At 39.3% G+C, this 25,490-nt stretch overlaps 1 protein-coding gene across 5 annotated transcripts in view; it reads right to left on the bottom strand.

Moving 5' to 3' along the window:
- The window catches only part of NSD3 (nuclear receptor binding SET domain protein 3), a 63,705-nt gene that overhangs the window by 21,485 nt on the left and 16,730 nt on the right, over positions 1-25,490 (bottom strand). For 4 of the 5 annotated variants that reach the window (XR_013344572.1, XR_013344573.1, XM_077805740.1 and 1 more), the window contains exons 3-15: positions 23,866-23,934; positions 23,010-23,169; positions 21,554-21,708; positions 19,105-19,620; positions 16,950-17,076; positions 12,704-12,804; positions 10,166-10,211; positions 9,418-9,548; positions 8,852-8,980; positions 7,830-7,956; positions 7,171-7,368; positions 6,331-6,501; positions 1,557-1,706 (exon numbers count right to left, since the gene is read on the bottom strand). Coding sequence is in view for 3 of the 5 variants with exons in the window: in XM_077805740.1 (XP_077661866.1) it covers positions 1,557-1,706; positions 6,331-6,501; positions 7,171-7,368; positions 7,830-7,956; positions 8,852-8,980; positions 9,418-9,548; positions 10,166-10,211; positions 12,704-12,804; positions 16,950-17,076; positions 19,105-19,620; positions 21,554-21,708; positions 23,010-23,169; positions 23,866-23,934 (2,080 nt within the window). In the remaining 2 variants the exon portion in view is untranslated. The remainder of the gene's footprint in view (positions 1-1,556; positions 1,707-6,330; positions 6,502-7,170; positions 7,369-7,829; positions 7,957-8,851; positions 8,981-9,417; positions 9,549-10,165; positions 10,212-12,703; positions 12,805-16,949; positions 17,077-19,104; positions 19,621-21,553; positions 21,709-23,009; positions 23,170-23,865; positions 23,935-25,490) is intronic. The other variant, XM_077805741.1, reaches the window with a different exon arrangement.

The raw sequence follows: 25,490 nt of genomic DNA, 5'->3' as shown, positions 1-25,490 counted from the left end.
TTTTGTAGCAGATGTGTTTATTATTGTGGGCACTCACGGCACATCTAAACCATTGGCAATACACAAAGAAGCTCATACAATAAACACATTTGCTACAATCTAGATAGAAATGTAATGAACTTTTTAGTCCCAGGGTAAAAAGACTGGGAGAGATTTAAAACAGCATTTTAAGCAATTATCGTATCTGAAGTTTGAATTTTTATTTTCAAATGTTCATCAGAAAATCTTGTCCACCTATAGACTTTCAAAACTGTCATTGATTTGATTGTAATATATTGCAAAAAGCATTCCTTAAACAATCAGTGACAAAATCACTTACTATATTTCCTCTGCTAAAAATGTAAAAAAATCCAAACATTTGGACTTTCCTGAGCTCCCCCCCGATGATCAAGCGTTCATTTTTTAACAAATTTTTGTAAGTGTTGCTTCAGAGGAAATACAGACCCAGAATAAATTACTGAAACAATATCCAACATGGTAAAATGCCAAAGAGATGCGAAAACCAAACAAAAATCAAAAACAAAACTCTCAGAGCTAAGCAAGAAAACTTTGCTCTTAGGATGCATTAGTAAGATATTGCTCAAGCTAAGCATACAGAGGGCTCAAAATAATTTTTGTGGTCAGAAGTTACACAAAATAAAAGCTATCTACATCTAGCAATGATCTAATTTTAAAATGACTGACTGGGCACAATTTCTGAACACCCTTTGGGAAATCAAATTTTTGTGGGGATAGAATCTTACAGACACACATAGCTGAATCTGTTTCCATAAATTCCTTGTAAAGCAATAGCATTACCGGCGTAAAGCAATCATTTTTTATTCCTGAAAACGCTTCTGTCCTAATACTATTGTAACTGCCCACCTGCCTGTCTTTCTTGACAGGGCAGAATCCCTGTTTGCTCGAGACGCAGCATCTTCTGCCACTCCAATAAGAAGCATTGTTCCAGGAAGTGAGCAGTCAGTCACATGAGGAGAGAAAGGAGCATCAGTCGGCCTGCACTAACAGAAATGAATACAAGGCCCCTGGATTGTAACAAAAATGCACAGGGAAAAAGCCCTCTGCCTTCCTAAGTCTTCAGTCTTCTTCTGGAATGCCAATATACCAACAAACATTCAAACGGATAAATTCTCTTTCTGACTGTTGCAGGCTCTAAGTAGGCTCCAAAATAGACTTCCTCAGATAAGCAATTTAAGAAGTTTTAAAAGTCATTGAGCTGGCACTAAACTGCAACAATACTAAACTTTATTCACCACCCCTTAGTGTTATATTTAGATTATTCCAATTTTATGGAGACTACCTAATGGCAGATACATGACTTAACCTTTTGTGGAGAGGGAGAATTTAGTGATATTAATTATTTTAAGCCCTTTTATTATAATAAATATTTTGCCAACAACATGAACACACACTCACAATAATCAATGAGTGAAATTTACTAAAAGCAACAGGTGGTGCTTGACGAGCAAACATTTTTTGTTTGATTTAAAAAAAAAGAGAAAAGAAAAAACAGGAAAAGCGAAAGTAAACTGAAGAGAAAGAAACTATTTGGTTACCTTTCTCACATTTCTTTTTGGAAGCTGACGAAGGAGGAGGAATCATAGGTAATTTCATCAACTCAGCACGATTTGATTCATTCAGTAGGTAGTGGGACTTATAGGCATATGAACTGAACAGGGGGTCTGAATGATCCTGCACTACCAGCCCTATATGAAACAAACAGAAAGAGATGAGTTGCAATGAAACTACCCATGATTCCATAAAGGAGAAAATAAAATAAATCAAATCAACACCTATTATGCATATATATGTTAAGTTTGAAAGAAAAGATAATATGAAGAAAAAGAAAAGTGTGACAGAAAAGGTTTCTATATCTGCTAAAGGAAGAGGTTATGTGTCAGACAGACTGAATCTGAGTGTAAAGAAAACTGAAGAGTAAATAAAAACCATTTCTAAATGAAATTTTATTTGTGCAGTAGTTTTAACTTGCACACTTAAAAAAAAAAAAAAAAAAAGCACCAGAAAAGTACCTGCTGCCAATTCCCTATGAGCCATCCTGCCCCAAAAAGAAAACAGCCAGCCAAATTACAAAATAGCGTGACTATATCACTGCATCAGAAACAGTACTGGCAGTAAGGGCTATAAACTGGAGAAATACAGATGGTATATGCAAGTCCCCATATGTTCCATGATTCCACAGCCATGGAACTCAACGCTTGCCACAGAGTTGGGCTCCAGGATCTCACCTTTACATTTTTTTAAAAAATTTACATAGTCTTTCTTGCCCTTACAGTTGTGGAGAAAACCCCAAAAGATGTGTGCCAAATGTGAGCCAACAAACAGCGAGTCTGCAGAGCACCCAAAACAATAGCTGTGAGGTGTGACTTGCCCTACTTATTTCAAGAAAAGCTCCATGGACTCTGCATTTCCACGGCTATGGAATTTTGCCACTATCACTTGACGTTTTGTTTTCTGTCTCCCTGCATTTGCCCCTGCTCTCCAACAGCACAGCAGTTAAGGCCCTAGGAAGATGAAGTGCTGAAGCCAGCTACAAGTTCCTCCCTTCCAGGGAAGGAGACTCTGAACTGGGCTGCCTAGACAACACTGCAGGAGCTGATGCAAGGGGAATGGAGCCACCAGGATAGCATAGCAAAAAAAAAAAACAAAAACAAACCACCCCTCATTCTCAAAAATAATCAACAAATTTTAAGTTTACTGAGTATTTCCACTATGAGCCATAGAAGTGCTTGTGTGGGGCAGAGGGAATTGGGAATAAAGGGTATTTCCATGGTGATAAAACAGACTAATACAGCTGTCTCATTTGGTCCCACTGTTGAGGAGTACAACAGGCCCTGGCTACATGTAGCTACTAGGTAAGTTTTTGGTATATTCTGCTAGTGTTTTGATACCTACGTTTTACCACTTTCTAAGACTGCATTGGGTCTAAATACACAACTCTCTCTTCCTAATACTATTTAGCATGTTAAGTGATAGGTAGCACTGTTTGCACGTGCAACAACAGAACATTTGGAGGACATTTAATTTCTGATTTCTTCCTTACAAGGGATTCTCGCAGTGCACCCGCCACCACCCAGAGAATTTCACCAGTTCCTCACTCCATGCCACCATCCTGATCAAAGGTAATTTGAGGGAACTCCATTTTGAGACAGCAATACTGCTGAATGGGTTGATGAAGGTGCACCTTGCACCTCAATCTTTCCACTGGCAGAGCACAATGCTTCCCAATGTCAGCTATCCTGGACAAAAACAAATCTATATCAAATATTCTCCAAGAGTTGCTATATCCCTACCAAAATACAAAGGGGTTTCATTTAGTGACCAGTTATTTTGTATCTTTTTAAACTTCAATAGACATAGTGAGTACACAGGCATGCCAATGTATTTTAATTTCCATCTGAATGGTGCTGAAAGATTACTTCTATTACTATTAGGAGGTGCACCCTTGTGTACAGTTCAGGTTCCAGTTACAGGACTTGTAAGTAGTTCAATTCAGATACATAAATTAGATGTGAAACATATATAAATCACTGTCGAAACAAACTGGTGACAGAAAAAAACACTTTCTGTAACTTACGTAACTTACTTTAGAAAGTAGCAGAAGTGCCATATCTGCAACTCCATTCTCTGGTGCAATCACAATACGAGCAAGAAGAAACCTCTTTTCATGCTACTAGGCAACCAATATTCAGATTTGGAAGCCTAGCACCAAATTCTGGTTTCAGTTGTGCATGTCTCCCACTGACTCTTGATGCCAAATACATGCACAAAACTTCCCACCTGTAGAGAACTTACCTAATAGACCCAGTGACTGTCTTTATTTTGTATTTGTATAGTGCCGAGCACATGGTCAGCATGTTAAAAAATAATACCGGAGAGCTTCATTTTCATAAACAGAGATGAATACATTTCTGACGAAGTTTTATAGGTTTATAAAGAGGTGGGAGGGGAGGTGTAGAACACAAGAGCAGAGATTGACTTCTGAAAGCTGAGTGTATTCCAGCTACGTTGTGGTCCTTCACAGAAACAAATACCGCATGCTACTGGATAGCTAATTATCCTGGTATTGTAACTTTAAAATGCTGTTTGGTATATTGTAATATTACAAACAAACTACAGCTGCTCTAGAAATGTTAGAGTTCCTGCATTCTGGAAGCCTATCATGGAATTAAACTCAGATCTCATTACAACCACAGCCTTTAATAAACTGAGACTGCCAATATTCTAAATTCACTCATGTGAGTAAACTTGTTCCAAGCAATAGATATAGCCCTATGACCTGCCCCATCATTGAAAAAGCAACTACAACAACAGTAGGTGAAGAGGCAGTGTCCCAGAATATGGAATCGCTCATGTAAGTCTTTATAGTGTCAGGCTAAGGCCACTGCTGGCCCTTTTAAAGAGGGATTTCTAATCTGATCTCTCATCAACCAACCATCAGTCACCAATTCTCAGCTGATTCTTCATGAGTAGGATATAAGCTCCTGCATCTGAGACCAAAGTCAGAGTGTTTCCACACAACTAGCATAAATCTTGAAGCTCTGGACAGTTTTGTTTTACATATCTCTGCTCTGCTTACGGTAGAATCCATTCAAGAGCTTTACTAATTCTATGCTGAAAAGATAGAGAAGACAAGCAATTTTTTCCCCATTTTTTTTTTCTGGGCACCTGGACATAATTGTTAACTAGAATATTAATATGAGATGAGTGAGATTTGTTTGACACAGGTGTTCAAACTAATGTTTAAAACAAAGTACCTAACCGAGTGGTTCAGTTCACATATACAAATGGGCTTTGCCAGTTACAATTCAGAGATCTGAAAACAGAATTTTTGTTTTTAGATTGTGCACTTGTACACACGCTAATGAAGTCAGAATCAAAATAAAACTTAAAGTAGGGCAAAACACCTATACAGAAATCTACAACTCAGCAATAAAAGAATAAGGATACATGCAACATCCATAAGTTTGTCTGCATGTGTGTATGGTTACGCAACACCAGCGTGATTCACTTTGCATATTTCCTGTTTAGAAATGCCCCAAAGCACTGAAACAGGCTCATTAAAAGGAAAAGCACTGAACCATGTTGCAAACACTGTTTCACACACTTCGAGAGCCCCTCCCAGGCTCAGCATTCTAAGACTTACTGTTTCCCTCTGAACCTCCAGACGCCATTTCTCTGGAAAAAATTAGATGTATGTAAAAAGGAAAGAACTGTTTTTTACCTTGGAACCTCTGTGACAGCTCCATTTCCTGTACTGTAATTAGAACCAGGAAAAAATCCAACTCTGGGACCCCTCTTTTTTTCCCCTTTCTCTAGATCCTGTATCTAGTAATCTGCTCTTGCTCATACAAAACCATCTTTACCACACAAACGAGGCCTCTAATTGCACAGCTGAATACAAACAAGCGGATTCAGGATTCATCATGTATTTACACTCCTTTACTACTGACTGTCAAGCAGTTGAAAGACATTGCATTCAGTGTGAACTTTTTGCAGTGTTACGTATCACGTGTTTTTACATATTATATATACACACACACACACACACAAAATTACACACAAAAACTCTGTTTCTAAATTTCACAGCAAAAAGAACATGGTAGAGATATTTTTGCACTGGGATTTTTGACCAAAGTAAACTAAAGCACTGGAATATTTAGTCCTACCTTCTGGCAGAAGTTAAAATAAATAAAGTGACTGACAGACTTCTGGGGTCTTCAAAAAAAACACCAGGGGGAAAAAAAATAGCTGCAGCATATGGAAAACGATATTTTTACTGTAATTAGATTTTAACTGATTTAGGTGGTAATTCCTGTAACATTTTTCTAAAAAAAATATATTTCTCAAATGGGAGCCGGATGTCAAAACAGGCATTTTCTCGCTTATGAGCAAACCCCATCCACCCACTTAAAAGATGCTCCATTATTTTCAATTTATAGAGGGTGAAAGCAACCCCTCTTGCTGAAGCGACAGAGAATCAATGTTTACTGATTTGACTTGCAACTGCTGGAACAGGGGACTCAACCTTCACTTTCTTCTCAAATGGCAGCACACACAGTATGCCTTCTCAGTGCTTCAAAATTGTGTCTGAACACCGAACACACCGAACAAAACTGTACGCGAAAACTCTTGCATGAGAAATAAATTAATATCATGTGTACTATCCCAGCAGTCAAAGAGGAAGCTTTGAAGCGAACAGAGCCCCAAGAGAAAAAAATAATTGTGTAAAATACCCCAGCTTTATCATGTAACTGTAGTAATGACCACACCAGACATATAAACTGAAGGGGGGAAAAAAGTACTGCTCACCTCTTGCACAAACGAAACAAAAGCCTACATTTACAGCTGATGAAGAGAGATTCCTTTTGGAATGGTTGCTACAGATGAGAATGTGAGATGACACAAACAAGCTTCCTGCAGCAATACAGCCATCTCCTGAGTGATAGGCAACCGGACATCTCAAACACCTCACCATGCGTCCTGTTTAATATAAATGCAGAAAAATGCACCATGTCACAGTGGAATTGGGATAGCGTAGAAGACCTCACAGACTGCGATACAAGTTTGGTTTTAGTCTAACCAGGATATTAAACATTAACTTCTTCAAAAAAGCAACATGCTGTTTCACTCTGTTAACTCTAATGTTGGATGCAGAACTTCTTTAAGTGAAGACAAGACCCATTTGGCTCTAACTAACCTAAAACTGCTTGGTTTGCTGGACCATTTTAGTTCACTTCTAAAGGAAAGGACCTCTTTGGGACAGAACTTCTGTTATACAGTCCATTGCTATCTGTCTACGGGTACTTCAGCTTTGTACATCTGACCTTAACTTAAAGCAAACTCCAGAAGTCCAACAGCCAAATAAGTCCAAATGACACAGAAGCTATTCCAGGTGTCCTTAGCACTACTTCTCAAGATGCTGGCTGTTTCATATTACCCCACCAAGACTGACCTGTTTCACAGCGAACCCACTGTATTAATGACCAAACTTATAATGAATCCGTTCATAATAAATTGATGTCCCATCCCTCTATACTGTATCACATGATGAGTGTAAAGTATCATATTCACCTTCATTTTCTGCTACTTGTCTCATTGTCAGGTATTTTGCAGTTTCCTAGTACTATCCAAATCCAGTTGTGCTCTCACCTTTACTTGCTTTGTGGATATCCTTATCCATGGAGCAGGCAGTACAGCAATGCTGCGGGCAACGGAATCCTCGTGACTCAAAGACAGCAGTGGCAAACTTACGAACACAGGCTTCATGATAAAATTTACCACAAGCATTGACTGAACAGCGCTTCACATCTTTACCAGGAAGCTTGCAGGAAAAGCATGTGTGCTGTCCTTTTAAGAAAAGGAATAAAACAAACCTCAGCATGAACGCTATCAGTTATTTTCCAAGAGGCAAGTTTGCAAACTTGGCAGAGGAGGAAAAACTCTTAAATTAATGCAATTCCACCAGTGTAAGCAGAATATCCCTTCTTCACTATAAAATAACAGATTATTACTACTGCACATTTATTAAGGCCCCAATCAGGATGAGGGCCCCATTGCGCAGGGTGCAGGATAAACAAACAGGAAGACACAGCCCTATCACTGAACAGTTTACTAATTTTCCGTTTAAAAGTACTTGCTAAGTGGAGAGGGAAGGAAGTTAGCACAGAACTTTATTTACTGTAGAACATCTCTGCCTCAGTTTGTTCAGCCCAGCATATGAATACTGAAGCTTTTTCCAATCACTGTAATCCATCAGGCTCCGAAACCCAGGTTTTTCCCCACCACTCAAAACACAGTAATGCATTTACCATTTTTACACTCCATGCAGATGAACTTCCCATCAGGTATTGATTTCAGTCCCAGGCATTCCATATGGAAGACTCTACAGCACTCTGCTTCGCATGACACCAGAGACTCACCAGAGCTTTCACAGATCTTAAACAAGCAAATAGCTAGTCAGAGAACAAAGCTGTTGATGGATGTTTAAATTTAAGTGACTAACAGAACTGAAGCAAGGGAAATTAACCGGCTGAAACCTCTACGTACTATGACACTACAGCTTCCTGGTTTCTGAAGAAGGCAGGAGAGTTGGCTGAAGCCACTGACAGAACTGGCAACAGTAAGGCCACTGGAAGCCTCCAGCAGTCACTGAATGTGTTCCCATCCTTTTTGCATCAGCTAAGCAGGATTATTTTGTGGTGCTTTCAGATTTCTCTTCTCCTGCACATGCATGCAGCAGCGGCTGCCGAACATGCTTTCCCCTCCTAGGCTTATATTTTTTTATATATATATAAGGCTAGGAGGGGAAAGCATGGGGTGTGTGTGTGTGTCTCTGTGTGTGTGTAATCTCAAGCAATTGGCAAGACAATTACAACATTTTCCCTCTGATGCAGACCTTGCCAGTTAGCCAGGCCTATGTCTTATGTAGACTAGCATACTGTAATACTCATTTTGTCTTACTCTGAAAGACCGTATGGAATCTTCAAATAGGGCAGAACAGAGCAACTTGCTTGCTTGGTGATATTACCCAGTTTAGGTTGTATTGTATTTTCTATGGACTCAGGCTTATTAACCTGCAGAGTGCCATTTCCTTTTTTTTTTTTTTTGGGAGGGGGGGAACCACCACAAACACCTCTGGAGCATTAAACCTACAAGGCCCGGTCATTCCATCGTTTTTCAGGCTGTTCAATGTCAAATTATGAGCTTTAGTCAAAATACAATAGCATAATTTGAAAAGAGAGTTTCCTACCAGACCAGATTAAAATCAGAATCAGACAGCACATCTTTAGCATATATTTGTTTACAATAATACCATGCACTTTCCACCTACCTGACAAACAGTATCTTTCTTATTTGTTCCAGTGCCTCTTCTTGATAAGCTAGAGTCTACTGATTGTACATCAGAAGCATCAGCATCTGCAGTGGCTGATGGGCTGTCTGAATGCTTTCCAAAGCTACCCTATAAAGAAATCAATCCACAACCATTTTTAAATAAACTACTTTAAAAGGCTAACCATGGCATGGAAAAATATTAAGTCAGCACTGATTAAAAGAAAAAATGCAGTTAATATACATTAAAAGATCATATGAAAGTTATCTGAAAGACTGTGGACCTCAATATATAGTGACAAACAATTTACTGCCCATTTAATAGAGATCCTTTTTCAGCACTGGACCAGCACAGGAAAATGCCTATGTCCCCCACAACCTACCACTGAAATATTTTTCTCACCATTCCCATAACATTGTATTAGACTTTTTAAAGAGCAAAACAATTCAGTTATCTGAATCTGACGACTGAGTTACTTGCTTATTCAAAACTGCAGCCATCAATAATGCCACTTCTCTGTCAGACATACTGAAATGTATATCTGTGTGCAAATACCACACATTTACCTGCAGATCATTAAGTCCTCTTGAATCAGAGTCAGATGTGTCTCTGTATGCTGAACTAGTCAGTTCTACATCAGTTGAGGCACGACTCCTTTTCTTTAGAGGTTTACAAGAATCTGAAATCTCGCTGGCACCTTAACACAACACACTGAAATTAATCCTAAAATATTGTTTTCATTTTCTTTTTAGATCACATGGAGAAAAATGACAGAGACATGAAAGATGAAGCCACAAGGCAGGACTTTACGAACATCTCACTTATGGCAAGCGTTTTAAGTTCAGAAATTTGCCACTAAACATTTCAGTGCTCCAGGGTGAAAAGTAATTCAGCCAATAGCATTCAAATGCCATTAAACAAAACAAAACCTTTTGTCAAACTGCTGGATAGCTCATGTACTGGCACAACCTACTGAACTATCACCATTCAGGTAGGGATAAAACCCCAACAGGTAATACCGCATCATTCATCTTCAAATATGCCTGTGTTCAGACACCCTCATTTGGTTTTTTATAAGAATCATGTCATGAAAACTTTAAAGCAGACCAAGCACACACTATTCTCCCAGCTATTATTACAAAAAGAGGGCTACAACTCAGAGGAACGAAGGTAGATCAATACAATGGAGTCACTCACAAACATCTGGCAATTACTTGCAGTTCACACAGACTGAAAGCCATCAGTGAAATATAATGAATGGCCTGTAAATGGGGTACTAATAAACAATGTTTGTTTTTATTCAGACAAACTCACCTTTCTGTAATCCAGTCTTCACTGCTGTCTGTGGAACCATTTCTACCTGTTTGGACAGGAAAATCTATAGTTAACAGAGGAATTTTTTCCCCTAGTATAAAAAAGAAAAAACATCCAAGTTTAAGTGATTAGCATATCTGAACTCAGATGTAGTCTGGCAGTCGCCTTCTCAGTGTAAGCCTTCTGTCCTGCTGGGATTTAATCCTAGCTGCCTAGGCTGAATACCAGGTGATAAGGCAGCCATATGTTCAATAGCAAGGTCCTTTCCAATCACTCCCTTTGTGCTTGAAGACAACAGGAAAACTTTATCCATGTCCAGCAGGCAGGAGAGGGGTTCATTCCTGTAGCCAACCCTGATGCTGTTGTAAAACCCAACACCTGTTAAGGTAAACTTGTACTTATACAGGTCTGACTCAGGTTAGTGAGACACTTAATGTATTGCCGTTTTAAGGCACTTCCATCAAGCATGCACTCTTGAGCTTCTGGGGATATGGACCTTCTCTCTGTATAGAAGGCTGCAAGGCCCATAAAGGTGGGGATGAGGACTCCATATAGAGCATTGCAGAGCTCTATACAGCTGGAAACTCATGTCAGTACAAACTTAAGTAGACAAGTTTGTGATCTTCCAAAAGCACGTCACGTTCTTGGTCCTACATCAGAAGGATGAAATTAGAAATTTTTCTGCCAATATACATGTAATACATGTGAGAATTTGGTGATAAAAAGCATAATTAAAGGAAGAAAGTTGTTTCCTAAGGTCCTGGTTTTAGGCTAAGAATTGCAGGCTTTTATTTCTTTGCAATGTGGTTAACAAAGCATATAGAAACACATTTAGTAAATATTTAAGGATTAATCTAAATTTTTTTAAAAAATATTTTATTTTGTTGTACAATAGGTAAAAACATACAATAGAAGGATTTGTATAGGATACAGTTCGTAATACAAATATAAAATCTAAACAATCACTTGTATTTCTCTATTTCTCACTGTAACAGTAGCATTAACATTTTGTTTTTCCCATTTGTATTCATTCCAGTTATAAATTTAAACCAAGTGGTCACAGACTGAATTTGGGAATCAGTTGCAAGAAAACTTGACTTTGGGTAACAAATATTGTTGCATAATTGTAAGAAGTTAGTAAGACTTATTTTGAATATAATTTAATACATTCAAAGTTATGTGCATTACAGTGCATCTTTGATTATTTTATTACGTTTTAGTCACATACTTTGCCTGAGAAAAGCAATTTAATGTACTATGTTGCCTTAGTTAGCTACATAGTATAAGCAAGCAAAGCTAACCTGGAACCACAATGTTCCTATTGTTGGTTCTTATACCTTTGTTAAATTAAGGAGAATTTGCAAATGCAAAAGGATTTATTTAAAAATAGGGGAATCGCAACTTCTCACATCAAGAAGTTAAAGGGCCTACGTGTCAGCTATTTTACATCCAACAGGTTGCCTTTTAAAAAAAATGGTTTCAGTGACAAACTTTTTTTAGAGTTAAATTTCCTTCTGTCGCTTTGGCAACCCAAACATGGAAGTGTCATACTAGTGCATCAGAACCAAAATATGAAACTTAAAAAAAAAAAAAAAAAAAATAGACAAGGCCTATTTTCAGCCTTTAAGATGATTGAAGTGCAATAAAATAAAGTGTAATGGGCAAAGAATAAATTAGGGTGTTTTTTTTAAATATTTATTTTACTCTAATGAAGTTTAAAAAAAAACTTTTTAAAAAAGCCCATTGGAAAAAACTGTATTAAGAAACATTTGTTCTACAAAAGTTTCAGGTTTCAAGGGTGGGTGCCCTTATGGTTTAAATAGGGAAAAATTGATAGTAAGGAAAAGAACCAACAACTCTGACAAACTTGTTAAATAAGTGTATTGAGTTAAATATTTAAGTATGTCACCTGCTCAACTTGCCTACTCATCTCCACTCAGAATTTTTTTTTTTTTTAAATAAAGCAACAACATTTGTCTGTCTGGCATTCGGATTAAAAGAGTGCCCTGTACATGTTAGTTCTACTTAAGGGGGAGAAAAAAAAAATCTAAGATTTGTTTTTTTGTTTATGTCTGCCAACATAAAAGTCAGATTATTCATCTTTAAAATAGATCATTCTTAGAGTCCATTTTCAAAAGTGATCAAATAAATCAGAAACTTTGAAAAACAAAACCTCAATACAAACCAGCAGCTAAACCAAGAGTAAGAAGAGGAGGGAACCTGGTGGCAATTCCATCAAATAGATATTATTAAAACATAAAATCATTTTGCTCACAACAGAAATCTCAAAGTTAACATGTCAGGTTCATTAGGAGTCTTGCATCATTGAGTTCCCATTATCCAAAGCCTGAACTGATACTGTGAAGATGCCAGTAGCAGAGTCACAGCAATAATGGTACAGACAGGGGGATTTCATGAAGGATAGTCCAAAAAGGAAACTCGATGGGCAAAATGGAGAAAAATAAAAAGGCACCAATATAAGCCACAACATTTATGAATACAAAATATATTTTAACTCTCTACATGGAGGAAGCCAACCTGCTCCTTTTTGATCTTCTTCTTTGGCACAACTTCAGTGGATTTCTCAGACTCTGAGCGGGTTCGAATCGATCTTCTCTGTTGCTTCTTTTCTACAGAACCTGAGGAAGGAAAGGATTCTATTACGCGATTCCTTCTATTTCAGCTTAGTGTGATATGTTCAGTACCAAGTCAATGGCTGTAGTAATGAAAGCAAAACTTTTTTTGCTCTTTTGATATTTAACAGACTTTTTAAAAACAGTCCGTTCAAAGGATTTTTTTTGCCAGCTGGAGCCCTGATTGCAGAAAAATACATCTAATGGAGAGAGGCCTGGGTTCAGAAAAGACACCAATAAAAGAGTAAAGGGAAAGGCTGGAATCCACTTTTTGGAATAGGGTGACAATTTGTTATGACATGTCACTTTCAGAGCCTCCGGTCTGATCGTTTTCTAACTAGTTTGCCTTTTGCTTTTTCTGGAAGGTATCCATAACTATAAAAACCTCATTACCTAAAATGTCTTGGTATTCTAAAGATTCAGAACTTAGATTCCAAACTTTCACTCTTCAAAACATGGTTTTCTGGGCCTTTGACTTTATGGTCAGGTGAATAAACTGATTTATCAAATTTCAGAACTCTAGATATTAGTACAAGTTTAGTCAAAAGCTAGGCTACCATAGTTGCAATAAATAAAAAAATTGACAGCTTTAGATAAAGATTTCAGGATACTGAGAAAAAAATTGAAAACAAATGGTGGTCAATGGACAGGAGGCTATTCTAGCAGACAAAAACTAAAGAATAGGTTTCTTAAAATTATGCTCTGGAAAGCAAGCTCAGATTAATAAGGGTGATTAGGATACTTGAAGACACCAGAACACAGGCTACTTTAAAAAAAAAATGGAAAGGGCAAAGGAATATTCTGTGTTACAACACTGCTCCTGTTGAGGAACATCTACACAGCATTTGTGTAATGTGCAATTCTTGAAACCAAGCACATAATTAAAGGTGTAAGACTGACAGAAAAAGTCCAAAGTTTGAAAATTCTATTTTATCGTGAGTTACAGTATTGTCCTTCAGCATCAGGTGTTTTCGACCTAACAGGATAGAAATTAAATATTTTTTATAATTTTTTAAAATGATTATTATTTAGAAGAATAAAAAATGTGGATCTGGAATTTTTTGTATTAAGTTAAGAGGATTCATTATTGGAGGCCATAAGTGTCTGTGCTGCTTCCACTGATATTATGCTATATATCTAGAAAAGGAGGTAGGCTGTAACCGAAGGCTGGAAATTATTCCAGAGGACTCTAGAAGCATGGAACTTCACCCTTCCCTTATCCACTTGATGATCTATTGTTAATCTTGCTTTCTCATTATTTAGAAAATTGTGCATTTAAATTGGTGCAATGGAAGTTGATAGGAACAACTGGCAAATACAAATGGTTTTAAAGATTTTATTTTTAAAGGGACACATTTTAGAAAGTTACATGTTTTGGTGGAGAATCTTAGTGCCCCTCAGGTTTGGATTAATTTCACTTTTGGGTCCTAGAGAGTGTTCCCATATTGGGATTTAGAAGGGAAGAGTATACCTCAAATTTTACTGTATATTAAAGTTGCTCTGATTGGCCCAAGGCACCTGATCTGCAGCCCCTCCTGTGTCACCTCTATGTTCAGCTGGCATGCCTTGTACTATCCATGGAAAGGGTTCCCTAATTTTGGACAAATCTGACTAGAAAGTTCAACTAATCAGTATTCTTCTTTCTTCTCTATGCTCAACACAGCAGAAGGAGTTATGTTGTGATGGAAGACCTGTATCAGAGAAGATAGTGCCGTTGGAGACCAATGCCACTTCATACTGGATGCCAGTGGTATGCCCAAGTAGTGCAATATGCACTCTGTGTTCCCCATTCCCCAAAGGTTCAGCGCATCACCTCCACAATACTCTTATCCCACTTCTGTGCAATTTATGAACAAGTGCTAGGCTCAGACTGGTTTATAACCAGCAGTGCACCTCACTAGCTACCAAGTCATTGGGTCAGTTTTGTTTCCATTTATACCTCCAGTCTCCCCTTTAAACAGAATTCTCAAGGTAGTTCTCGTATCAGATTCCAGGTTACAGACACAGATTTTCCCCAGTATTATGGAATTCTGTACATCTCACTGTGGCTTATGCATCAGGGCTCCCAGAGTCATTCTGTAAAATACTTTACCGTAAAGGTACTCTGAAGTTCCGGTGACCTTAAATTTGAAAAAAGGACTTCCAGTTATGTTCCATGAGAGGGGACCAATAATTGTCTGGACTTTGGAAATGGCTTTGAAAGTGACTGTTTGGAGTGTATACTGAAGTAATGCTCATGCACTGTATGGGGTGTTATCAGGTGATGTTTTACGTATCCAAAAAACCTGAGAAAACGAAAAAAAAGAGGCTCAGAATTCTCACCCTCCCTATGCTCTAAGAGCCACTGCGAATTGTGGAGGTGATGCCCTTCGTTTCCAGGGGACGGAAACAAAACAGAGAGCACCTCCTCTGTTGTTGGGCAATTAACAGAGTAGCAATAGTTTGGAAAAAGCTGCCAGAACCATAGCAATTATAAGCTGGAGAGACAAGGATTGTCATCAACAGCAGATGAAACCCTATCTTGCTCACACCAGGGTCAAAAAAAATCCAGAGTGCTCATCTTGCATTTGAAAGTCCTCAGGCACAGTCTGCTGTGAAAACCCAGGGGATAGCAGATTTAAAATAACACTCCATAACAAGAATTATATATGCCGAGGAGCTGAACTGTGTGGGCTGGGGAAGAGTGTTCCAATATATGCAGAATGGTGTGAGGGTTTTTTGTTTTGGTGTCTTTAGTTTTATTTTTTTGTTTTGAAAAGAGAGCTAACTACACTAGGACCAGGTCCTTTGCACAGCTACATAACTAAAGCAAGGGTGACACTGAATAACGTTACAAGATAAAAAAACTATTAGAAAGAGTAGTCAGTTTTATGGCACCTAAGCTGAATCAAATACCCCCCCCTTTTCTGGTTCCAGACTGAAGATAACTGTTCATCCTGCTGTTGAATATCAAATGAATGCACTCTGATCCCACCCCAAACTTACTTTTCACATATTCATTATTAAACTAGGTGTTCTCCACAGTCTATACTAGCTATAATATGATTACAATCATATGTCCAAACACATAATATCTCTGATGTGTTTTCCACATCGAAGATAAAGACCGTTTCGCTGAAATACTAAAACCAGTACAATAGGAGGAAGGACTTGAAAATGGAAGTTCAGCTGAGAATGACTGAAGTTGTTTCTCTCCCCCATCATCTTCCATCCTACCTCTTTCTATAGTATGTCTTATCAATTTGCTCCCAGAGACTTTCTGCTGGGATTAGCCCATACCCACTGAAAGAAGAGCCAAACCCATAGCCATTTCTGAAGTCACAGCATCAATAATCGCTTTTCTGCTCCAAGGTAAAAGTTACTCATTCAATTTAAATACTCACTCTTCTCTCCCTGCATGTGTGTTAAGTTCAATTTCTTCAGAGAATTTGCCTTAGGCTTTCTCTTTCCTATTCTAAGCCTCTAGATACTCTTGATTGCTTCACACTCTTCTCTCTTAAAGACACGTACACAGTGCCTAATAGAGTGCTCAAAGTGCTTCAGAAAGGTATGCATTATCCCATTTTATCAACAGGATTAATTGAAGCACTGAGACATTAATTATCTTGTACAAGGTCACACAAGAAAACAGTAAAGCTGGGAATAGAATTTACCCCTGATTCATGAAGTCTGGCTCCAACTACAAGACTATGCTGATTTTTGCCTCATTTGCTTTGGTCCTAATTGCTACTTTTGAAATTTGATGCCAAAAGCCACTGTAATGGTTTGCTAACAGAACCATTTTACTGCCTCCCAACTTAGTGAGCTATTACACTACCCATTGTTCCCTGTCTTTTCTCCACCATCATAGCCACCCCATAGATATGCTGACTTGCTTCAGACTGGCCAAGCATCCTTCCCTCAAGTCCAGGATTCTAAGTGTCTTAGCTAAGGCAGTTCACCCATCACTTAAAATTCTTAAAGCCATAAAGATCACCCCTCCAAGTAACTACACCCATTGTGGATTACATATGCCACACTTGCTGCAATCATTATGTAAAGAGAAATACATTCATAATGATTTTCTAATTCCTGAGGGAACCCTGACTTTTGCATCTTGTTTAAATGCTCATGTGTTAAGATTTAGTCAAGGAGTCCCAACCTTTGCCTACCTGTTGACCCAGAAGTAGTTTCGAGTGAGGATGCATTTTGTGCAGTGGCTCTCTCATTTTTCTGGTTTGATGTAGAAATAAGCTTGTCTTGTCCCTTGACACTTATTTCAGTTTTGTTACCAACTCCCTTTTAAAGAACACAAATAAAGTTAGTGATTACCTGATCAGACTACCATGCAAATTAATTCAATAACCACAAAGTCTACTAGGAAATCACTTACAACTTGGAATTCAAGCCACAACGTTGATTACCACCATGAGGGAGGGCAATTTAGAAACAGTGAGGGGAAACCTCCTAAGACAGACTCCAAGTTTTCCCCCTCAAATAAATATACTGCATGCACCAGTCTCTCACTGAGCAGCACTAGTGGGTTTTTTGTTGTTGTAGGTATTCCTAATCTGCTTATCCACATAAGGGCTCCAGTATCTAAGTTTAAAAATACAGTAACTCCCCACTTAATGTCCTCTCGCTTAATGTTGTTTCCATCTTACATCTCTGCTCAATTACAGAACATGCTCCATTTAAAATTCGCTATGACAACATTTGGCTGCCTGCTTCGTCCACAGCTGGCAGCCCCCCATCAGCTCCCCTACGCCCCCCCCAGCACCTCCCACCCGCTGGCACACCCCACAGATCAGCACCTTCCCCCTTCTCTCCCCGCCTCCTGCCCACAACAATCAAATGGCTTGCGGTGTTCAGGAGGGAGAGGAGGAGGAGAGAGGACTCGGGGCACGCAGGCTCGCCCTCCTTCCCCTGCCTCTTCAAACCAGCTGATTGCCGGGGCAGGAGGCAGGGGTGGGAGCGGGGAGGCTGTGTGCAGAGTCCTCGCTCCTTCCCCCTCCCTCCTACCCCCTGAACACCACAAGCCAGCTGATTGCCAGCCATGGGCAGGAGGAAGGGGGGAGGGTGCACCTCCCCCCTCCCTCCCCTGCCTCCTTCCTGCGGCAATCAGCGTTCAGGGGGCAGGGGAGGGAGAGGGAGTGGGAGCCTGCGCGCCATGTCCTTGTTCCTCCCCCCTCCCTCCTGAATGCGCAAGCCAGCTGATTGCTGCGGGCAGGAGGCAGGGGAGGGAGGAGCGAGGACGCAATGCGTGGAGTAAGGGGGGCGGGGGAAGAGAAGAGGCGGGTCACGGGTAGGGGCTTGGGGGAAGTGGTGGAGTGGGCAGGCCAAAGGCTGAGCCCCCAGCCCCTGGTGCTTGCAGAGTAGGGGAAGCTGCAGCTATGCAACGTCCTTCTCCTAGCCTACAGCACCTTCAGCCTCCTTGCCTGCCTCCTTGCCTCCAGTGCCAGTGGGCTGTGCCCGTGCAGGGTAAGGTGGGACCACCTCCCAACTATAGTACTGTACGGCAAAAAATTTTTTTCCTGGAACTTAACCCCACCTATTTACATTCATTCTGATGGGGAAATTGGATTCGCTTAACATCCTTTCACTTACAAGTCGTATTTTTCAGGAACATAACTACATTACGTGAAGAGTTACTGCACATATATGTCCTCAAGGAAGACAGGGCAGAAAAGTAAGGCAGCCAATTAGCCCCACTACTGCTACTTACACTGACTGAGGGGTTGCTGATGATCTGCATGAGACTAAGAGGTAAAAGCTATTTTAAAAAAATGTCTTTACCATACAGGATTGTTCATTTTTTTGCTTTTAACTCACTATTTACGCACCATCTTGTAATCTCACCTGTTGCAAACAGGCACCAAAGTGGTAGTTCCAATTTAACCCAGAAGGGCTGAGCAGCTCAATTCTGATTTAAAGTGGGAAACTAGAATTAAACAAGTGGCTTGTTGTAGCTATTGATTTCAAAAGTTCTCAGCAATAGCTTAACGGTTTTGTAGAAATTTCTGTCACTAAAACCAAAGAGTAACCCTCCACCCTCCATTTCTTAAAAAATGAAAGAAAACAAAAAAACCCCACAGACTGCTGGTTGTACTAGCCCTTGTAGTTAGTAAAGTTTTAAGATGTTTCTATTTATCGGGGCTGCTGATAAAAAGCGGGACCTGACAGATTTTATGTAGTATCTAATAAAAGCTTCCTGCATAGACCATCACATTTTGAAAGTTGGTGGACGCTTAAGTTTGAGCCCCATACTAAATATTGTGGGTGTGTGTTATTTACAGACAAAGGAGTTAGTAACAAATAAGTGTGTACCTTGGTAGAGTAAACAAACTGATCGATGAATTTTCCATCTCCAGCAGCATTCTGTAGGGCAAAAACTTGTTCAATTTTAACAACTGGAGACATGTTACATTTTTGAAGATCCAAACTCCCTTTATGCATGGTTATTGAAGCTGGTAAGGATTTTCTGGCTGCAGCTGTTTTCCATGCTATTTTCACAGGTGGTGGCTCCTCTTCTTCCACACTTGATTGCCTCCTTTGACTTTGCCTTCGCACCTCAGTATTTGATAATGAGGGGGATGCGGATACTGCATTGGTCTGTTCTGGCTGAGCGTTCAATGCTGGTTTAGGCCGACGATTCTTTTTAGCCTCTGATTTAGGGGCAGCAGTCTTTTTGGCTTTGGACAAAGCCTCCTCTGGCTCCTTGTCTACATAAATGAAGGTATACTGTTCTATCCTTTCTTCCCGAGTCATTTTCAATGCTTTTTCAGCATGGGCAATACCAATATCCCACTGAGCACGCTCTCTTTGTGGCCTTGGCTTACGAATCTTTAAGACAAAAAGAGAACTCTATTACATGTATTTTATTTAGCTTCCTGGCTACATTAAAATAAATGTTCAATTAAAATAAACTAGTTTTAAATGTGGCCCTGCTCTACAAAATGACCCTATGTAAGCCATTCCAAGGACCCTGATGTATCTCAGATTGCAGGTGAATGTTTTTTCAGTTTACAAGATATTTCTGGGGACCAGGCCTGCAAACTCAGACTGGAATTGACAGTCAAACTGGATTCTTACTGGGCCATCACCAGTGAAATTTGTGAATCAGATTCTGCTCTGAGCAACCCCTCTAAAGACAATGGCAGGCAAAGTTTAATCCACAATTCTGTAGATATATGAGCCAGAAGATAATCCAATTCACCCACTTATTTTAATCCTGTTTCTTCTTCTAAACCTCCCATTCCCCATTCATTACTACTTCTAATTAACTTAAATATCTACTTGAGAAGCCCACCAAAATATAGTGATAAGTCTGGCGGTCTGGCCAATAGTTCCCTTCTCAATTAAACAAATACAGTAGATTTCGCTGAAGGGCAATTCTGGTATTAGCAACTTCCGGTTAATGGCAACATATGGCTGGGAACCATCCATCCCATTAATATCAATGTTGATAGGATTCGGATATTAGCAACAACATGCTGCTCGCTTATTAGCAACATTTTTTGGAAGAAAGGAACCATCTGCAGGCATGTTTCCTCGTAGCGGTGTAGCCTTACAAACCCTGGGATATGTGGAGCACCCTCTGCAGACACATTTGTGAGGCTGCAGCCAGGAGAGGAAGTGCTGGGACATGCCTCCTCTGACTGCAGCCTCACAAATCTGCCTGCAGCCAGTGCTCACCATGTCCCAGTGTTCCCTTCTGGGGCTGCAGCCCAGCAAAAACTGATGCACACAGGGACCACACAGGAAGGGGCAGCAGACAGAGAGGAGAGGCTGTGGGCAGGGCAATAGCAGGGAGGGGGCTGCAGCCCAGATGCCAGAGCTGCACAGTACTTCTCCCTGCCTTCTCCAGGATCCCTGCCAGGGGGCTGCACTGGGACGTTCGGAGATGCACCCAGGGAAGATTTCAGAGTAGCAGCTGTGTTAGTCTGAATTTGCAAAAAGAAAAGGAGTACTTGTGGCACCTTAGAGACTAACCAATTTATTTGAGCATAAGCTTTCCTGAGCTACAGCTCACTTCATCAGATGCATAGAAGAATGCAGGGAGAGGTACTGTGCAGCTTTGTGGCCCCAACACGCCCGCTCCCTGCAGAAAGCTCCAGTATCAGGGCTGCACCTTCACTCTGCTATTCTCCCTGCAGGCAGGTTCACCTCCCAGCACTTCCTTCCCTGGCTGCTGCCTTGCAAACCTGCCTTCCATTTATTAGCAATTATTGGATAAAAGCAACTTTTGCTGGCAACTGAGGGACTGCTAACAAGCAGAATCTACATAACATCAGAAACGTATGGGATGGTGATGAGAGCGTAAACATTGCTATTTAAAACGTACACTGCTTTCTAAGGAATATATTAATAACGGAAACACTGAAAATTAGTGATCTAATATTTATTCTGAAGTTACATACATACACACACACACACACACACGCAAACTAAGTGTCCAGAAAAGGACTACAGCCAAGAAAGTTACTGAAAGAGGACGGGGGATACAAATACTTGCATCTCGATTTTGCACTGGGGATAAAACAAGCTCAGGTAACAGCTTATCCATAAGGAGGACATAATGGCATGTGGAAACATTTAACTATCTTTGCAAAGTATGATTACTTAGTCACAGGTGGAATGCACACAGTACTTTATTTTTCCAACATTCGAATATGCATCAGTCTACAATAGGTTTCAGGATGGGTCCCCTTTGTAAATTTAGGTTTTACTTTGATAGACATTGTGGATAACACTCTGAATTTAGTGCTGAACATACCTTCTGTTTCTCAGAGTGGTTGCTGGCTTGCTTAGTAGCCTCTGCCAATAATTGTTCATACTGTTTATGTCCTTTATACTCTCGAACCCGCTTCTCATGCACCCATGCCCTCTCAGGCTGGTTGCTAAAAAACTGAACGTGGTATTCACGTGCACCTGAAATTAAAACACACTCTAGTAAGCAGTACTATCAACAGAAGTCAGTTCATGTGTTTACTTGGATATATTAGCCTAACATTCTTACTCCACTCCACTCATTCAATTCTTACAGACAGAAGTTCTCCTTAGCTCTATAGAAGCTAGAAAGTAAAATACATGCAGCTCCATTTCTTATACATCTGATATGGTTTTATAAAAGTGCCTATATAAGATTATGCAGTCAGACTAAAAGCTAAACTAGAGCTACTAAGTCAATTGTGGGGGGGGGGGGGGGGAAACGGACCACACGAACGGCTACTCTAACATCCTAGCCATCTAGTTTTTGAATTTGCTTGAAACTCATCTCTATTAAATAGAAACATTTAACAAAGCTAACTTTCTGTGAGAAATTGAAGTTGCACATTTATGTATTGTAACAACTTTTCACAACACTTTAGAAAGTAAGGAGGCATTGTCCCTGCCTTCAGGTTACAGTCTAAGGGTGGCAGTATCTAGTCCTCACACCAAGCAGTATCACGGATAGCAGTAGGACTACTTGTAACGATACCAACTCAACAAGAGTTAAGTGGCAGAATCTCTCTCTAAACTAAGTAAACACATGGTCTGAGTACATACATGCATTTGTTTATTCATATTACTAACATAGGAATCATGCAAGGTTTTGTGCGACTGAAGTTTTCCTATTTAACAGGCTGAATGCTTAATCCCATTAGGAAGACCATAAGGGCCACATCTTCCAGCTGGGACCAGGGGAAGCTAAGCCAGATCAATGAAGTAGCAATGACAATCTTGGGTTTTTTTAATCATTCAAAATTTCATTTTCAAAATATCCAGATGTCAATGACCCCGCAAAAATGCCACTTAGTGGACAACTTGTTTTTCTCTAAATTCACTCCAAAATAACTTAATCGGTTATTGTTTTTATATGAGCACATGTATACTTGTTCTAAAACAAATATATTAGAAAAAAAAGATAAATCAAAAATCAATCATTTACTCAGTTGCATACTTTCCTCTGATTTGTTTTTGAATGAACAGTTGAATGTATTTATAAACAAAAATCAAGACAATTCTGCATTTCTGAATTGCTCTAGGTGAACAACAACAGAAGAGATCTGTTTGCGTCACATTGAGAGAGTTAAATGAAGTTAGTTTTTTGGCTCATCATTGCTAACTTCACTCTGAGAGCCTGTTCCCAATTGGCATAAGTTGTCAGTTGTATTTTATAGCAATATTTTTAATTAAGGAGCAATTACTGATATAGTATCTAACATGTCCACTCAATGGTCCTCCTTTACCTCTTGTATTAATTTTGGTATGAACCTCAAGCTGTGGATCACTTGAAACCATGCAAGGCCACCAAGGATAAGTTCCCACCTTGGACCAGACTAGATCGCCAACCTGAAATTTGACGGCAGTTGTAACTTGCGTTGGAAGAGAAGGTGAGAACTGCTGGACCTATAAAGAAGATAACAGTCATATCAGCTGCAGAAGAAAACAATTTAATACGACTCACTAATGCACAATGATTCATAAGGGGTTTTGGTTTGGATTTTTTTAATTTTTATTTCTTCATCAATTTAGTTTTTCTTCTCTTCTTTCAGCTGGCACTGATGGTCAAATGCAACCATGACAACAGGGGACACAGACTCCAATTGCATGGTTCACTGAGGACGAGCAATGATTGATAATAAAGACATTTTAAAGGGGAGATATCGCCACAGAAAGGTTCTACTCAGTAAACCAATTACAAATGTGATTTTGGTGTTGCTTTATTCTGTCATCATATACAATTACAGTGAGCACTGGCCACAATAATAATTATGCAAAAAGAAAAGGAGTACTTGTGGCACCTTAGAGACTAACCAATTTATTTAAGCATAAGCTTTCATCCGATGAAGTAAGCTGTAGCTCATGAAAGCTTATGCTCAAATAAATTGGTTAGTCTCTAAGGTGCCACAAGTACTCCTTTTCTTTTTTGCAAATACAGACTAACACGGCTATTACTCTGAATAATAATTATATAGACATTTCCAACACCAGTGATTGATTTCTCTGACACTAACGTATAAAGTGTTCATACTGTAGTGAGACAGCAAAACAATGTCTATAATACTAAGAGTCCAAGATGTGTTAATTTACATCAGTACTAACCGGGGTTTCCTCCAACAGTATATCTTCTCTTGGTCTTTCTGATAGCACACTAAGCCTCTCATTTGGTCTCTAAGAAAAGGGTAACAATAAGGAGAAAACAGGAAAATAAAAGTGAACAGGATAAGGGGATGGTAGAACAGAAGAACACATCAAAGAGAATAGGAGCAGGAGAAAAATAAATTAGCAGAGAGAAGAAAACACCACCATAAAATCAGAAAACATGATCAACTCCTTATGACTGATCTACGGTCAGTTTTAAAATACTCATCTCTCCCACACTACTTAATATATTTTCATTATAGTAGCACCCAATCAGACCAGGGTTTCGTGCTAGGTGCTGTACAATTTACAATTAAGAAGTCACTGTCCCTCAGAGCCTACAATCTAAACTGAGATACAACTCCGAGGGAATAGGGAAGGGAGGAAAGGAAACAGAGCAGCACACAGTTACACACTGTAAATTGGTTATATAAATAGACAGCAGTGTTAGAGCTATTTATTGGTTTAAAAAAACCGCAAGAAACATGAACAACATTAGTTAGCAGTTCACTTTAGACATTATATCATAGACAGGTTTGTAGGAAGGATCTGAAAGAGAAAAGGGTAGTGGCTTTACAGGTTAATATGAGGAGGGCAGGCATTCCATGCTTAAGGAATCGGATGGAGGAGAGTATTACGTGCTTGTGGGAAAAGGAGATAAAAGTTCAATAGGAACTAGCATTGCCAGAGGAGTAGATATAATAAGGCACATGATATAATAGCTGGTAAGTAGATAGCTAGGTTGTGAAGGGCCTTAAGTGTAAGGACCAAAAGCTTGTGTTTAATATGGTGGAAAAGCGGTAGTCAATGGAGACACTCAAAGGGAAAAGCAGTGGACGTTCATGGGAAGGGTGTGCGTGACAAAGCATTCAGTCGGAAACTCTAATATACCATTCAGCTAGATTATAATTAGTCCACTTAAAATGAAGATCTGTTCCCACAAAATTACACATTACCCCCATGATAATCATAAATGCATGCTTCACACTGAAACGTCTAAAAAACTTTCACTTAAAACACACTGTCTAGTACACGCCAATTAGAGCTCTCAACATGTGTTACTTTAGATACATAGAAATGTTAGTACTTCGTTTTAAAGTGGCACATAAGGGTTGTTCTCTACAGGTTGTCTAACCTCAACCAAATAAATACCCATACTCTACAAATTCTTCCATGCTACACCAACCTGTTAATGGCAAATATACCCACATCTTCTGCCTATGTTTCTACCTACAATGAGCTGACAAACTTTATTTCTGCCAAAACAATTGAGCTAATCACACAAAAGATAGTCCAAACAAAAGATTGCATACTTCTCACTTAGTTTCCTAGAAACAAGTTCTAACCAGTTGTTTGACAAACAAAAATTCAAAGCATAAAGTTCAATGTTTTAATTTTGATTAAGTTTTAATTCCATATTCATTTTATTTTAAATATAAACATTCCCCGGAAGAGTTTGGGTGGCACTGGATTTCTATATTAGAAACAGGAAGTAAATGACTACAGATCACTCTTGTTTCACTGCCCATATTGAATAAAAAGCAAAATGTAAACTTTTAAAAATTAATTTAAATTTTCAGTATTCA

Source organism: Eretmochelys imbricata, chromosome 26 (genome assembly GCF_965152235.1).
Source record: "Eretmochelys imbricata isolate rEreImb1 chromosome 26, rEreImb1.hap1, whole genome shotgun sequence".
Classification (NCBI taxonomy): Eukaryota; Metazoa; Chordata; order Testudines; family Cheloniidae; genus Eretmochelys; species Eretmochelys imbricata.
Note: the sequence above shows the minus strand (reverse complement) of the source record. Positions and strands in the feature narration are given on the sequence as shown.